The sequence below is a fragment of the Citrus sinensis genome, chromosome 5 (genome assembly GCF_022201045.2).
Source record: "Citrus sinensis cultivar Valencia sweet orange chromosome 5, DVS_A1.0, whole genome shotgun sequence".
Taxonomy (NCBI): Eukaryota; Viridiplantae; Streptophyta; class Magnoliopsida; order Sapindales; family Rutaceae; genus Citrus; species Citrus sinensis.
In genome coordinates this window covers 19108812-19126423 of record NC_068560.1, presented here as the reverse complement: position 1 = coordinate 19126423, position 17612 = coordinate 19108812, and the positions used below count along the sequence as shown (strand labels likewise).

Sequence of the window (17612 nt, the reverse complement as noted above, 5' to 3'; positions counted from 1 at the left end):
ATGCTGAACATTCCTACAGATGAGCAAATTGCTGATATACTCACCAAGGGACTACCTAAGAAACATTTCGAGAAATTGGTTTGCAAGCTGGCCTTGAAAGACATTTTTAGACCAGCTTGAGGGGGAGTGTTGAAAGGTTGACAAAATCAAATTGATTTGGTTTCCTTATATATTTAGGTGTATATTAGGTGTAAATATAGAGTTGTTGCTTCCTAGAAATCAGTGTGTAATATTCTGCTTTAATTTTTTCTTTCCTTTCTTAGTCTCTTGTATCCCTATATTAAGACTGTATACAGTCTCATGAAGATATGAAAAAGAGAATTATTCCATAAACTTTTTCTCTACCTATTTTCACACTTCCACATCATAGCGTGATTAATATGTCATCTCTGCTCAATTTATTTAGCATCAAATTATCAGAAGATTTTGTTACTTAAATAGATGGTTTTCATTTCAACCTTAATGTTTTTTCAGGCCTAAAACTTCATAATGCTTATTTATATTGTTAATCAATATATATAAGTTTACTTGCAGGCCATTTCAGGCATTTTCGAAATATGCGTAAGTATGACAAGGAAATCTCAAGAAGAAACAAAAGCTTATTGCTTGAAAAAATTATTTATTTGGCGGAAGCCATTATGAGTTTTGGGCTCCTTAATAGCTTTAGTAAATTTTGGACCATTATTTTGAACTATGACCCAGTCACCCTTGTTTACACCATAGAAAATTAGCAACACTCTCTTAAGTCTCAACTCTCTCTGTCTCAACCAACAAAATCAACTCTATTAGTAGTCTGTTTAAGGCCCATTTCTGATTATCTGATATCTGTGTTCATGATTTGTTTCGTGATCTTGGTCTGTAATTTGGTTTTTAGTTTTTTCCAGAGACAAATGAAGTCAAATTTGCAAGAACATCGGTCTTTGAAGGAGCATCATTTAAGTTGGACTATCTAACAAAACCTTCATTCTTTGAGGATTTTGGATTCACTGAGAAGGTCAAAATGGCAGACCGTGTGAAGCCGGAAGATGAATTGTTTCTAGTTGCCTATCCATATTTTAATGTCAATGGTAGTCTTACACCTTGTCTTCTAATTGATATTCATTCCTTAAGGTCATTAATTTTGCTTTTCTTTTGTCTTGTAGAAATGCTTGTGGTTGAAGAGCTTTACAAAGAAGCTGTCTTCAATACTGCCCGGAAACTGATTATATTCAATGGAGAACTTGACCGGATAAGGTCTGGGTGTATCCTTCACCATTCTTTCATTATTATAGTACTTTCTGTAAATTTAGTGTGATTTTGATGCTATATAACAGTTTCTAGATGCCCATCCATTGAATTGCTTGTTTACAACTTTTTGGTCCTTCAATTGGTATCATTTTGCAAAAATTGAAAGTAAAGTGGGTTTTTTGCTTTTATTTTTTAATACAATAATTTGAAATTCTCTCCCAGAAATCTAAAGGGGAATTAATAAGGATGATCGTGTTATATCTTTCACTAAAATGTCGCAAGGAAGACTTTTTAAAAAAAAATAAATAACAATGACTTAACCAAACGAATTAGTGACTTGGTTGTAGTAGAGTTGTTTTGGAATGTGCAATAAAAGGATCAGAGAGGATTTCCTTAAATGAGCAGAAGATTTTACATCGTTCTTCTACCCTAAGCTGGCTGCACTATCCAAAACACTTTTTCCTGTGATGGAGACCATATATTACATTCACAACTTTAAGGGTCGCAATGGAGGAACCCTTTTCAGGTTTGCTAGCTAGTTACCGACGCGTTTCCTGTGGCAACATATTAATGCTTGCCTAGTATCACTCACTGTTTTCCTGCTGTTTAACTTATATTTTACAATTTTTTTTTTCCACTTCCTGTTTGGTGCTACCCAGGTTCCTGGAAGGTCCTGAAGAAAGTGAGTAATAAATATATATGTTTGCATCAGCAGGAAGTGATGCCTTCCCTTAAGGAGGTTGCTTTGGATATCCTTCCATCAGCTTGAGTTTCACCAAAATATTTGTCTGGTGATAAATCCCACTTTCTTATGTTATAGCAGATTTGTTTTATAGCTTATAAAAGATCAACTTATGTGCTGAGTTCAATAATTGGTGCGTGATTTCTAGTTTGTAGGTCTTATGCTGAGTATTTTTTATACTAATCTGCCAGTGTATGAAAGATCTTATTCTTAAGATGAATATAATCATAACTTCCACGTCATAACGTGATTGATATGTCATCTCTGCTCTAAATTAAGCATCAAATAATCAGAAGAATTTGTTACTTAAATAGATGGTTTTCATTTCAATCCTAATGTTCTTTCTGGCCTAAAACTTCATAGTGCTTGTTTATATTGTTAATCAATATATATAAGTTTACTTGGAGGCAATATCAGGCATTTTCGAAATATGGGTAAGTATGACAAGGAAATCTCAAGAAGAAACAAAAACTTTATGCTTGAAAATTTTATTTATTTGGGGGAAGCCATTATGAGTTTTGGGCTTGTAACACCCCAAAAATTTCCCAAGAAAACACAAGGGTAAAATTGGAATGAAAACCTCACATCTTTTATCCTTCTTAATAAATCTCAAGATAGACAATCATTATTCATACTCTAACTGAATCATTACATAAAACATATGAAATAAGGTCTCCAAAGAAAAGTCTCTAATGCAAAATAGGAAGTCTAGCCAAATTTAATCTTTTAAAACAACTCCAAAGATCCACTAAGAAAAATTCTCCGTCTAAGAACCCAAGCCATATCTTTAATCAATCTACAAAATATTGGAGACGAGGGGTGAGCCGTCAACTCGGTAAGCAAATCCATGCACAATATTTGAATACCTTTGCCATATACCTTTAAACATTTTATAACAACATCCTCATTTAACATAAGGGGTGGATTCATATAAAAACATTTATGAAAACATTAAAGCGTAAACATTGGTAGCTCATGCCTCATAGTCATCATCATTCATCATTTAGGATGTTATACCCCGCATTGTTCCTCATTCAGGGTACTATACCCCACATTGTTCGTAACATCCTTGTGCACAAGATCATCATCATACGAGCAAGCTGGCCATAGCATTACATAACATCATAACATTTGCATTGTATACATTACTACGGACTATGAGCCAAAACATTTTTGAATCCACCATACATCCTTTCATAAACAGCATTTAAAGTCTTCTAAAACATTTAAGAACCTTTCTTTGATCATTTAATTCTTTTAGAAAATTCTTTAAGAAAATATTTTGTTTAAGAAAACTAATTTCTTAAGAAAAAATCATTTTAAAATACATTTATATAAATTCATTTAGAAGCGTTTTTATTTTACAAAATTCATTTAAATATTTTAGAAATCAGTTTTGTAAAAATCTCTATTTAAACATAATTCTTATAACATAATTCGCATTTATTATAAAGCACATCATGCATGAATCTACTTACCTCGCTCCGTAGCAATCAACTTAATACCTCAAGAATAAACCAACGAACTCACCCACGTCCTATAATCATCATAAAAAATATCCTTATCAATATCATCTCTAACCTTAAATCAAATCTCAATCATAAACTCTAATGCCCTCAAACATCTCAATTTAAACAACTCCTAAGCTCAACCTCAAATGTCCTCAATAATTGGCCCTCAAAACATAACAGTCCATATTCTCCGATTTTTAATAAATTATTCCCTTATTGGAAAAATCTCAAATTTTACAGACCATATGCTGACACATTCAAAGTTCATTGATAAAAATTTCATAACATAATTCCTTCAAAAACTATTGAAAATAATTGACGTTTCAGACATCATCAATACTGTCAAACAGTTTTCAGTTTTGAACACACTTAGTTTAAAAATAAAAAAAAATTTATTGCTTTATTATAAAATCATGAAAATTTCCAGAATCATACTAGACATATATAAAAATCACTGGTCCAAATTTCATAATTTTTGAAGAAGTCTATCTATGGTGAAAATAATTTCGTAATTCACGTTATTCACTGAAATCATAAATTTTCAGGTTTTCAGACTTGACTTTGAAAACTCGTAATTAATTGAAATCTTATCCGATCAACTTGAAACAAGTTTCAAAACATTCTAGATGATGTCTAGTTTAACATACCCAAAAATCAGAATCAAAATCAATTTGTACAAATTACTATGATTTTCGTAATAATTCACTGTCAGCATATTTCTGTAAACTCTTAGGTTTGTACTTCTATTGAAATCATGCTTCTCCACAACAATATAATGAAAACCAAGATTAAAACTTACCTCCAAAACTTCTCCCAACAATAACAACTTGATCCTATGTGTTGCCTATGGCAGAACTAAGAAGAAGATGAAGACTTTCTTCTTCTCTTTTTTCTTTTCTTTTCTCTCTTGTAATGATAAAGACATCTTGTTCTATTTATACTAGGGTAAAAAGGATCACTAAAAATTAAAAAGACTTAAATACCCTTAGGAGATTTGGGATATTACAGGGCTCCTTAATAGCTTTAGTAAATTTTGGACCCTTATTTTGAACTATGACCCAGTTACCCTTGTTTACACGATCGAAGATTAGCAACACTCTCTTAAGTCTCAAATCTCTCTCTATCAACCAGCAAAAATCAACTCCCTTTCCAATCTAAACCACAATGCAAGCTATTTCATCAAACCCAAGACTTACTTCAGCTTAGATTCATATATATTATTTGATTCTTGATTAAGAAAGTGGGTTTTTTTTTTCCTAGTAATCTTAGAGAATAACAAATATATTTACCAAAAAACACAAAAAAGGTTTATATGAGGCTTGGTTGACAATTTTATTGTGGTAATATGTCGTTTAAAGATGAATGTTTTTGATTTATCGATTCTTGTTTGATTTGGATGGAAGATATGTTGAAGAAACCCAAAAATTACATTTGCAGTTTTTTCGCCATTTCTGGTTTTCATGATTTTGTACAATATATAAATTTTGTTTTCTAGACTTTGTTCTAAATAGTATTGGGAAATTTTGTATTGCACATTGTAGCTGTCTGAACTCGTTATAAGGGTTGTAAAGGGTCCATGCGGTATATTTTCTCTTGATGCTTTCAACTTTTTTGGGTGTACAGATTTGATGCATTGATGATTCTTTGATTCTGATGTCTTATGAAAATGTATGTTTATATTGCATTTATGAATTTCTTACTCCGGGAATAGTAGTAATTGTGTGTTGTATTTGCATGCAGTCGAAACCTTCTTGATTTTTTGAAAAAGGAAAATTACTTAATTTGATAAAGAAGAATATATGAATTTCAATAAAAACTGTAGGAAGCAAAAAGACATCCTTGTGGCATTAATGAATTGCTTGAAACAAGGTTTAAGAATTTTGTATGCTTTTGTTAAAGCTATAAAATGCTATTTATTATCTGTGCTGTTGTTACAAACTAAAGTACTGTTGTGCTTTATGCAAATTTAAAAATGTTATGCTATGTGTTAGAGCAATAAAGTTGTTAAGAAACAGTGAAGGCTTTTGTTGCTTTACTTAAGATGAGGTTCAAGAATATTATATAAACTAGTGAATATTATATAAACTTTAGTGAATGTTTGCGTGGTGGCTTTGATCTTGTTGCTGCCCCAAACTGACTGATTGAAGGAGAGAATTTTACAGCTAGATCAAGCTTCTTTCCCCAGATTAACTTCTGACATGGACCAATCAAATGGCTGTTGCATTCTTTGAATTTTTCCATAGTTATGGTCCACTTGTACGGTATCTGGAGAAATTAATATATGAATTGTGACTTATATCATCTGTAAAGGCAAGGAATAATCCATGGAATTATATAAGAAGCACTGAAACTGCTTTGTTGATGGCCTAAGGCCAGAGAAAATGCCGATAACATATTCCTAAGAAAGTTGTTCCTTTTAGTTCAGTCCGGTCTATCATTGAATCCTGGCTACAGCTCTGCAAATAGTAGGGATTGAGGTGCTTCTGTACGTGTAAGAAAGCTCTTGTATTTGGTTTTTTTTTTAATTCTTTTTTAATTACTATGCCTTATTAAGTGTTGAATTGATTAAATTTCGCGCCATGTTTTCAGTTTATAACATGGAAGAATGCTTGCAAGTTAAGTTGAAAAAATTATCACCATTGCCCTCAAACTGCTGCATCTACAGAGTGTTGAAAAGTCATGCACGTGACATTCAAATTCAAAAATGCATGCAAAATTTCAAATGGCTACCAAACATTTGAAGAAAAAATGGAAAGTTGGCAAATTTGTCAAATTTGCCAAATGGACACCATTGACTATTGGCTTAGGTTAGGTGGAATAGTAAAGGGGTTGGTGCAAAAGTGCCATTATTTTCCCTATAAATAGATGGCACTTTTTCCATTCTTAATCATCCCAAAATTGTTAAGCTTATAAGTTTCTAAGCTTTTGAGAGAAGTGAGAGAAGTGTGTATGGGGAATTTATCTTTCCTGCAAAGTGTGAGAGTACTGGGTATATTTGGGTTTCTGGGAAGTGAGATTCGTTACTCAAATATTGTACTCTATTAATTGTTAAATAAACAATTATTCTTTCTTGCCTCCGTGGATGTAGGTTTAATTACCGAACCACGTAAATTCTTGTGTCCTTTATTTTTCTGTAATTATTTGGTGCGCTTGATTCCGCATTCCGTGCACAACAAGTGGTATCAGAGCTGAAGGTTCATACTTGGGGGGATACGGTATTGTTCACGTATACGGTACTATTCCCGTATATGATACTGTTCACATACGGTACTGTTCACGAATACGATGAAGACGGCCATTTGTACTTGGGAGACAGTCTATTGTAAGTAGTGTGTATTTTTGCATGTCTAGGAAAGTTCTGTCAACAAAGGCAATAAGAATCTAAGGATTCTGGTTTTTAATTGGGACCGAGTTCCTGTCCAGTTTCCTGGGAACTTTTCTGGTGCATTTATTCCCGCGAAATTAACATCATAGAGACTGCTTTTCAAGTGGAAATAGTTCGTTGAGAAAATGGTAGAAGGTGAAACTTCCAGAATTGGAGAGAAATCTACCGAGACTATTTCAGGAGACACTTCGGGTGGGAGGCGAGATTTGTCAAATCGCTATTCAGCACCTGTTATAGGAGGCCAGAAGATCGATGTTGAAAAGTTTGATGGGAAAATCAACTTCGGCATGTGGAGGCGCGAAGTTATAGATACCCTTATTCAAATTGATCTCGATGTTGTTCTGAAAAATAAAAGACACTTGTATGATGAAGAAATTTGGGATCGTATGAATGAAAAAGCATGTGGTCAGATCAGATATTGTTTGACTAAGGAGGTGAAATACTTGGTGAAAGATGAGGAGTGTGCGGTGACTTTGTGGCGTACATTGGAGGAGAAGTACCTGGTGAAAAGTCCTGAAAATCGTCTTCATGCAATGAGCCAAGTATATGGTTTTCGAATGAAGCCTGGTGTGTCAATGCACGATCATGTTTCAAGATTTGAAAAGTTACTTGCTGATTTGAAGAATCTTGATGAAGATATTACGGATGAAGTCAAGGCTATGATTCTGTTACACTCACTACCAGAGGAATATAGCCATTTTGTGACTACTTTGATATATGGGAAGAGTGTGATCGTCTTTAAAGATGTTTGCACAGCATTGACTAGCTTAGAGATTTGAAATAATGATAAAAATTTTGAACAAGTATCGTCTGAAGCTTTGGTGAGCAGAGATTGGGCGATGGAGAAACAGAAGAAGCATGGTGGAAAGAATTCTCGATCCAAATCGAGAAGCAGAAATATAGCTCGAGATGAGTGTGTCTTTTGTCATAAAAAGGGCCATTGGAGGAAAGATTGTCCAAAGGCTCAAAAGAGAAATAGGAAGAAACCAACAACAGCAAACATGGCACGGAAAGATGAGGGCTTTGATTATTCACTAAGTATTACTCCTGCAGCATACGTGGCTAGTTCGAGCGAGTGGATACTTGATACTGGAGCAACCTATCATTTGTGTCCTATTAAGGAATGGTTTACGAATTTTCGTAATCTAGAATCCGGTGCAGTTGTGATGGGGAATGATCAACCTTGTCGCACAATGGGGATGGGAACAATTTGGCTCAAAATGTTTGATGGAATGGTCAGAGAACTCAAAGAGGTTAGATTTGTTCCAGCTTTACAGAAAAATCTAATTTCTGTGGGTGCTTTAGAAGCAAAAGGCTACAAGGTTACCATTGAAGATGGTATAATGAAGTTTACACATGGGGTTATATATGGTGATTCTACAAGGGGTTCGGCGTCACAATCTGTACTATTTGAAGGGAGGTACAACTGATGAAGCAAATGTTGTTGAGGCACACAGTGACACCACTAAGCTATGGCATGTACGACTGGGACATGCTGGAGAGAAGTCTTTGCAAACTCTAATGAGGCATGAACTCTTAAAAGGTACCAAAACCTGTAAATTAAATTTCTGTGAGCATTGTGTAGTAGGCAATAAAACAAGGGTCAAGTTTGGTACAGCTAATCACGATACTCGTGAGATCCTTGAATATGTTCATAGTGATGTATGGGGACCAACCAAGACTACATCAATTAGTGGAAGCCATTATTTTGTTACATTTGTTGATGATTTCTCTAGACGTGTGTGGGTGTACACCATGCGAGCAAAGGATGAGGTTCTAGAGATTTTCGTGAAATGGAAGAAATTAGTGGAGACTCAAACTAGCAGAAAGATCAAAGTATTACGATTTGATAATGGGGGTGAATATACTCCTGATCCATTCTTGCAAGTATGCCAGAACGAGGGTATTAAAAGACATTTCACGGTGAGACATACTCCACAACAGAACAGTGTGGCTGAGCGTATGAATCGTACTTTACTGGAGAAGGTACGGTGTATGTTATCTAATGCTGGTTTAGATAAAAAGTTTTAGGCTGAAGCTATGAGTTACGCAAGTCACTTGGTAAACCGGTTGCCTTCTGCTGCAATTGGAGGTAAAACTCCTATGGAAATGTGGTCTGGAAAGTATGCACAAGACTATGATTCCCTTCATGTATTCGGGTGTCCAGCTTATTATTATGTCAAAGATGGTAAACTGGATCCTTGTGATAGAAAAGCTATCTTTGTGGGATTTAAAGGTGGAGTAAAGGGCTTCAAACTTTGGGATCTTGAAGACAAAAAGTTTGTGTGTAGTAGAGATGTCACATTTGATGAAGCTTCAATGATGAAAGCTTCGAGTTCTCAGCAGGTGGAGAACAAGACCAAAGAGGTATTGCAGCGGGTGGAGTTTGATGCAACTCCATATGTACCAGTTAGTTCTACATCAAAGAAGAGTTCAATTATGGAGGTGACACCTAGAGTTGAAGAAGAGGTTGTTTTTCTGATGTCCCACAAAATGAAAAAACAATTGATGATGTAGATAATGATGATTTTATAGCAACAAGGAGGCCAAGAAGAGAGATAAAGAAACCCGGATGGCTTATTAAAGATATGGTGGTAGCCTATGCATTTCCAGTTATTGATGATGACATCTCCAACACTTTCGGTGAAGCATTACGCAGCAGTGAAAGTGATCAGTGGAACTTAGCCATGGAGGAAGAGATAAAATCTCTCCATCAAAACCAGACTTGGGAACTTGTAAAGTTACCAAAGGGGAAAAGGGCTATTGGCAATAAATGGGTCTACACCAAAAAGTAAAGATCTCCGAATCAAACAACTCCTCGATACAAGGCAAGGCTCGTGGCAAAAGGTTTTGCTCAAAAGGAAGGTATTGACTACAATGAAGTTTTCTCTCCAGTTGTAAAACATACTTCCATTCGTATCCTACTTGCCTTAGTTACAGAATATGAGTTAGAGTTGGCTCAATTGGATGTTAAGACGGCGTTCTTACATGGAGATTTGGAGGAGGAAATCTATATGATTCAGCCTTGTGGTTTCAGAGTTGCTGGAAAGGAGAATTATGTGTGTAGGTTGATTAAATTTTTGTACGGACTGAAGCAATCGCCAAGGCAGTGGTACAAAAGATTTGATCAATTTATACAAGGGTATAAATTCACCAGAAGTAAACAAGATCATTGTGTTTACTTTAGAAGACTACCAGATGGAGCTTTCATCTATTTGTTACTCTATGTCGATGATATGCTTATAGCTTCGAAGAATAGAGATGAGATCGAAAGATTAAAGAAGCAGCTGGCTTCTGAGTTCGAGATGAAAGACTTGGGTGATGCACAGAGAATACTTGGGATGGAGATTCGTAGAGACAAGAAGAATGGGAGCGTATGGTTGACTCAAAAGTCTTATTTGAAGAAAGTACTAAAAATATTCGGTATGGATGACAAAACTAAACCGGTATGTACACCTCTAGCTCCTCATTTCAAATTAAGCTCTTCTTCATGTCCTAGATCTCAAGAGGAGCGCGATTACATGGCTCGTGTTCCATATGCTAGTGCTGTGGGTAGTCTTATGTATGCTATGGTATGCACAAGGCCCGATATATCTCAAGCAGTGAGCATGGTTAGTAAATACATGCACAATCCGGGTAAAAATCAATGGCTTGCGGTAAAGTGGATTCTCCGATATCTGTATGGGACAGTTAATGTTGGGTTATTATTCAAGAAGGATTGTGGTCAACAATGTGTTGGGTATTCTGATTCTGATTTCACTAGAGACCTTGACAAGCGAAGATCAACAACGGGTTACGTATTCACATTGGGTGGAGGTCCGGTTAGCTGGAGGTCAATTTACAATCGACAATTGCTCTGTCCACTACAGAAGCAAAGTATATGGCAACAACTGAAGCTGTAAAAGAAGCTATCTGGTTGAAAGGCTTGTTAGGTGATTTGGGAGTAATCCAAGAGAACATTGCGGTCTTCTGTGATAATCAAAGTGCGATATTCCTTGCGAAGAATCAAACATATCACGCTCGGACGAAGCACATAGATGTGAAATATCATTATGTGAGAGAGATTATCGAGAGCGGTGTTGTGTTGTTGAGAAAGATCGATACCAAAGATAATCCATTAGATATGTTGACGAAGGTAGTTTCTGGAGTTAAGTTTCAACATTGCTTGAAATTAATTCAAATCCTTCGATTGTGTTAAGATATGTCCTTCGGGAATTATGAACTACGGTTGGCTTGATCCCAAATTTTGGGTACGTAGGCAGTCAAATCGACACAGCCATTCTGGATCCTTATTGAAGGATCACTTTGGGGATGAGGGTTCGTTGGTAGTCGGCGCAGATTTGGACAAATTTTCGCCGAGGTGGAGAATTGTTGAAAAGTCATGCACGTGACATTCAAATTCAAAAATGCATGCAAAATTTCAAATGGCTACCAAACATTTGAAGAAAAAATGGAAAGTTGGTAAATTTGTCAAATTTGCCAAATGGACACCATTGACTATTGGCTTAGGTTAGGTGGAATAGTAAAGGGGTTGGTGCAATAGTGCCATTATTTTCCCTATAAATAGATGGCACTTCTTCCATTCTTAATCATCCCAAAATTGTTAAGCTTATAAGTTTCTAAGCTTTTGAGAGAAGTGAGAGAAGTGTGTATGGGGAATTTATCTTTCCTGCAGAGTGTGAGAGTACTGGGTATATTTGAGTTTCTGGAAAGTGAGATTCGTTACTCAAATATTGTATTTTATTAATTGTTAAATAAACAATTATTCTTTCTTGCCACCGTGGATGTAGGTTTAATTACCGAACCACGTAAATTCTTGTGTCCTTTATTTTTCTGTAATTATTTGGTCCACTTGATTCCGCATTCCGCGCACAACACAGAGTTCCAGAGCGATTACATCAGATAAATGAAAAGGCATATACACCTCAGGTAGTCTCAATTGGCCCTCTTCACCATGGCAAAGCAAACTTACAGTTCATGGAAGAACATAAACAGCGGTACCTGCATTACTTTCTTCAACGGACCAAAATAAGCTTTGACGAGTTTGTTCAAATTATAAAGTCCAGAGAAGCAGAATTACGAGGTTCTTATGCAGAAAAAGTCGAACTAAGTAGTGATAAATTTGTTGAAATGATTCTGCTGGATGCTGCCTTCATCATTGAACTCTTATTGAGGTATCATTTCCGTCAACTTCAAAAAAAAGATGATCATATATTTCATAAACCCTATTTAATAGAGGATATATGGTATGATATGTGGTTGCTTGAGAATCAGCTTCCTTTCTTCATTCTTGAGGATCTTTTTGCTCTAGCGACAATTGAAATCCCCGAACAACATGAAAATCCAACCATCATCACAGTCACATACGAGTATTTCAAGGGTTTAGAGGTAGTACAAGGTAATCGGCAAAAATTCCCTCCTTACACTGAGGTTAGGGTAGAGCATTTCCTTGATTTTCTAAGGATTTGTCATCTACCATCATCGAGGAATCAGGAAAAACAAGAAGGTCAGCAATACCACAAAGGCAAAACCGCACCAAGTGTGACTGATCTCCACCAAGCTGGAGTCCACTTCAGTTTGAGCAAGAGCAATGATTTGATCGCCATAGAATTCAAAAACAGGACATTGCATATTCCGAAACTGAAGCTACAGCTGGAAACGGAATCCTTATTTCGTAATCTCATTGCCTTTGAACAACGGCATTACTCAGAGAATTACATAAATGATTATGTGTTCCTTATTCATCATCTCGTGAACACAGCGAAGGACGTCGAGTTGCTTGTTCAGAACGGAATCATTGAGAACTGGTTGCCGGATAAAGAGACTGCGTCAATGCTTATAAATAACCTTTCGATAGGTACTACTCTGCTGTCTAATAGCTTCTATTTTTCTGGGCTATGCAAAGGATTGAATGATCACTGCAAAAGAACGTGCTACAAATGGAGGGCAAACTTGAAACAAAATTACTTCAATACTCCATGGGCTGAAATTTCGGTGTGTGGCGCCGTTTTCCTTCTTATTCTCACTGTCATTCAGTCTGTATGCTCTGTTATACAAGTGTTGTCTCAACCCAAAAATATCTCGTGACGAAAAACCTCTATGCCGTATTTGTATGTCGTTTTTGAGTTCCTGTTTTCTTTTTTTATTTTAATTCTTATTCTCAAGCAATTTTATCATGGAATTGTTAATTTTACTTGAATGTTAAATCAAGCCTTTATTTTTTAATAATGAAATGAAATAAAAGGTGGGGGTATACCCTACAAAATACCCTCTTCACTCCTTATTTAGTGTTGCATTTACCGCAAGAAAAAATAATTTTTAAACGATAAACATATTTACTTGAAAATAAAAATTAGTTTATGCTATTTATTTATCTTATAATGTTGGAACTTGAAAGTTAATTTAAATTAATGTAATCCTACCAACTTGATTTGGTTTTCATATTGATTGGTTTCATGTATCACACGAATTGTTAGGCACCGACTAACTCAAGCGTATGTTACTCAGACATCTCACTTGAATAATAGTCTAAGGAATGTTGATTTGGATGGTAGATATTTAACTAACTAAAACTAACGTTCTCAACTCAAAGCTCATCTACTAGTAAAAGTAGAACCCTTCTCTGTCAACTTATCTTCTTTATTATATAACAAAAGATGTTCAGTGAAAGAATGAAATATATATATATATATATATATATATTTATTTATTTATTTATATATTTATTTATTTATTTATTTATAAAATAATTAAGTCAAAGTAGTCAAGATCCAGCCACTCGGCTTGAGGGCTTGAGTTCGAACCCACAAGAACTTATTTCAATTCTTATTTTATAAATGTGAGATTAGGGATAGATTTATCTCTAATTATTTATTTATCGAGTAATTAATTTGAATAATATTATTAATTTTAGTTGAAACTGGAATGAATTTTCTGAAAGATGCTTTCTCATAACTAACCAACTAAAACTAACAATCAAATTATCAAAATCATAGCTCGCCGACTAGTAAAACTGTAAAAGTAAAACACATACTTCTCCATCAAGTCATTTCTTTCAAGGCCTTGGAAACCTCCTTTCAACCCGGGAACCCGAAACCCGACCCGTTTGTGCAGTCATCGACGTTATGATGGGCTGGACGGCTGATGTTTTCAAGAATTTTGAAGTTCCCATTTTTGGGTTCTTCACTTCTGGTGCTTGCTAAGCAACCGTGGAGTGTGCCATGTAGAAGGCTCGCATCCAAGATGTCAAACCGGGAGAGCACTTCCTGGGTTACCCAAGGATATGGCTTTATTCGAATCGGATCTTAAATACAGGCCTCACGGGCCCCTTCCTCGTGGTTCACCACCTTTGCGAGGTGCGCCTGGTTCAGAGGAAATGGGTCCATCGAACCCCGTGATCAACCACACTGGATGAAGGAAGTGGAGGGATTGATGGCGTTGATGTTCAACACCTGTGATGATCTTGAGGGACCATTTATTAATTATTTAGGGGAGATTACCAATTTTTCCCCTACTGTAATCAACATATACCATTTACCTCATTCATGTTTTTATAATGGTCAAAAACCCCTCCTAATAATATAAGTTTACAATATTATCCTTATTTTCAACTACTCTTTTATTTATATTTATTATAAATTAAATAAATCACATGAATAGAAACTAAATAAAAAAATTAAGCATTAAAAAAATATATATGTTTTGATATGAGCAAAAAAAGCAATAATAAAATATTTTTCTTGTACTTATTTGTTTTTTAAAAAATTTCTTATAATAAATATATAAGAAAATTATTATAAAATGATAAAAAATTATTATAAGAAAACTTGAATGACAAATAAAAATTTATTATAAGATAAATAATAAAATATTTTGCCTATACTTTTTACATTTAATTTTAAAATATTATAAAATGTTTATTATAAGAAAATGTTCACAACATAAATAATTACAAGAAAAAAAATTATTATTAATTTTTTTGCTCATATCAAAACATATTTTTCTTTTTTTTAATACTTAATTTTTTATTTAGTTTTTATTCATGTGATTTATTTTATTTACAATAAATATAAATAAAAAAGTAGTTAAAAATAAGGGTAATATTGTAAACTTATACTGTCAGAGGGGTTTTTGGCCATTATAAAAGTAGTATGGCAATAAATGGTATATGTTGATTATAATAGAGGGAAAATTGGCAATCTCCCATTATTTATTCAATCAAATGGGAAAGCCAATGTGGGGAGTAGGCCCATTGTTACCAGAACAATTTTACAAATGGGGCGGGCTCAGTGCTTCATGATCGTGAGATGAGAACCAACCGGCGGAGTTCTAACACGAATGAAGTTGAGATCGTTCAATGGTTGGATTTGAAATCATGCGGATCTGTGTTATATGTGTCATTTGGTACCGAAGTGGGACCCAAGTTAGATGAGTATTTAGTACTAGCAAAAGAATTCTTTTATTGAAAATATAGTCATTTTCCCAAACTTATCCTTTTCCCTTTTTGAAAGGAAAAAATAAATTAGAAAAGTCTAAAGTCATGGTAACTTCTAACCCTGTGCCGTGACGTCCATTGTCTGCCACTACGAATAATGGAAATGACATTGCAATTGAAACTTTGAAAGGTATTTTCGCAATGTGACAAAGCTTTTGTTGGGATATGGGAGGATTCTCAAAAGTTCACACGAAGTGAAACTCGTGTTAGATCTAATTTTATTTCGTCAGTCCCTTATATTATATATTTATTTTATTTACTTCAGGCATAACTGTCTTAGGGTGATATTGTTTTATGGAGATATAATAGTAAAATATTATGATAATACTTATTGACAATGCATCGAATTTGGGTTTTATTTTTTGAAAAACTATTTGACTATCACCGATCCTTAAGATATTAACCTGAATATATTTTAATATTAAATAATCAAAATCTATTTAACTATCTGTATTTCACATATTACATGTTAGATTTATTGTAAATTCTAATGACTAAAACAACACTTATTCTTTAGTTACTATTTACTAAGAGTATTATAGTTAAAAAAAGATATCAGTGTTCCTTATTAAAAATTTAGAGTATTTACATGATTATTTCTCAAATTTTACTCTATACACACACACACACACACACACATATATATATATGTATATATCCTTTTCCTTTTGAAAAATTAAATTTTGATTTAAACGGGTAAAATGGTGAATAATACAATACTACAAGTAGTGTAACTATAAGATAAAAAGCAATCAAAATAAGGAATAGTATACCTCATTTTGATCGAGAACGATTTAGCCTATGGTGTGGGTACTGCGTGTCATTTTGGGCATTTCACTTATTTGGTGTTGAAGATTAAATGTTGTCGATATTTTCATACTTTGAAAGACCGACCCATCATACTTTTGGATGGTTATCATTAATTTCAAATTAACAAGAGGAAAAATGAAAAAGATCAGAGCATTTCACTTATTAGGTATTGAAGATTAAATGTTGCGGATATTTTCAAACTTTGAATTTTCAAACTTTGGAAGACCGACCCATCATACTTTTGGATGGTTATCATTATTTTCAAATTAACAAGAGGAAAATGACAAAGATCAAGGCGTTGGTTGTTGGGAGAAGAGGATATGTCGGTGGAGGGCTAAAATAAAAGCTGTGGACGGATCCTGCTTCTCACGCTTGATTGCTTTCAAGAGAGACCGGAATACTACTCTTTGCCCCTTGGACAGCTAGCGAACTTACTTCCTTTACTGGATAAGATAAATTGCTTTTATCATTCAAGAAGCGGGGATTTGTTTTGATTGAGGGCTCATTTTCTGATCATCGTAGCCTTGTTTTTTTTTTTTTTTTGAGAGAAAGTATAACTTTCATTCATCCAATTGAGTGAATAAGTACAAAAAGTTTGTTGGTATATTATCTACCCAAAAAACAAAATCATTTAGCTCTAAAGCCAAATTTGCCAGTGAGTGAGCTAAAGAATTACACCCTCGTGGAGTGTGCTGTATCTTTACTTTCTTCAGCCTCTTCATCCGATCTTGGATTTCAGAGATGACCCAAAAGATTTCGGTTCTTGTGCTCTTCTTGAGAGAGATTAATTCCACTACTTCCTTAGAATCAGATTCAATAATTAGAGGGAAACAACCAACATTTTCTGCTATCTCCAGACCAAACTTAGCAGCTTCAGCTTCTGCAGAATCAACTTTGCTAAGAAACTTTGTGGGCTTCATTGCTGCAGCCATAACCTTCCCTTCAGAATTCCTTATCACAATTCCTAAACCAGTTCTTTGTTGCTCCATTTTACTGCTGCATCAATATTTACTTTGAACCAGCCCTCTGGTGGGTAGCTCCATATTTGCTGGATAACAGGACTCATATGGGGACTTTCTGACATTTGGGGCATTTGGATTCTTCTGTAGGACTGCACTAAAGCTTCTGCTGCCGCAACTGATAGATGGGAATCTTCCCTTTTATTTTTGAAAATGGCAAGATTCCTTAAGTGCCAAATGCTCCAACACACAGCAACTATCAACTCCATTTCATCTTTTTTCCTTTTTGTAGTCAAATCATGTAACAAACTAAAAACATCTCTAACTTTGCCTAACTGAATGTCCTCAACAAAAGGGGTCAGCCTCCAGATTTGCTTTGAAACTTTGCATTCAAAAAGCATGTGACAGACAGTTTCTCTTGTTTTTTTGCATCTTTGGCACCAGGGGAATTGAACAACTTTCCTCTTCCATAAATTTTCTGTCG

At 34.7% G+C, this 17612-nt stretch overlaps 1 protein-coding gene and 1 long non-coding RNA gene across 2 annotated transcripts; one reads left to right on the top strand and one right to left on the bottom strand.

Annotated features, from left to right (window-relative positions):
- Positions 1 to 2455: 2455 nt before the first annotated feature.
- LOC127902504 (uncharacterized) lies at positions 2456 to 4389 on the bottom strand. The gene is made up of 3 exons (XR_008054864.1): positions 4280 to 4389; positions 3448 to 3506; positions 2456 to 3069 (listed from the first exon to the last, which is right to left on the bottom strand). It is a non-coding gene; the product is annotated as an uncharacterized LOC127902504 (long non-coding RNA).
- Positions 4390 to 12118: 7729 nt separating this feature from the next.
- LOC127902310 (UPF0481 protein At3g47200-like) lies at positions 12119 to 12952 on the top strand. The gene has a single exon (XM_052441174.1). It carries the CDS (start codon positions 12119 to 12121, stop codon positions 12950 to 12952), a length of 834 nt encoding a protein of 277 aa, XP_052297134.1.
- Positions 12953 to 17612: the final 4660 nt, after the last annotated feature.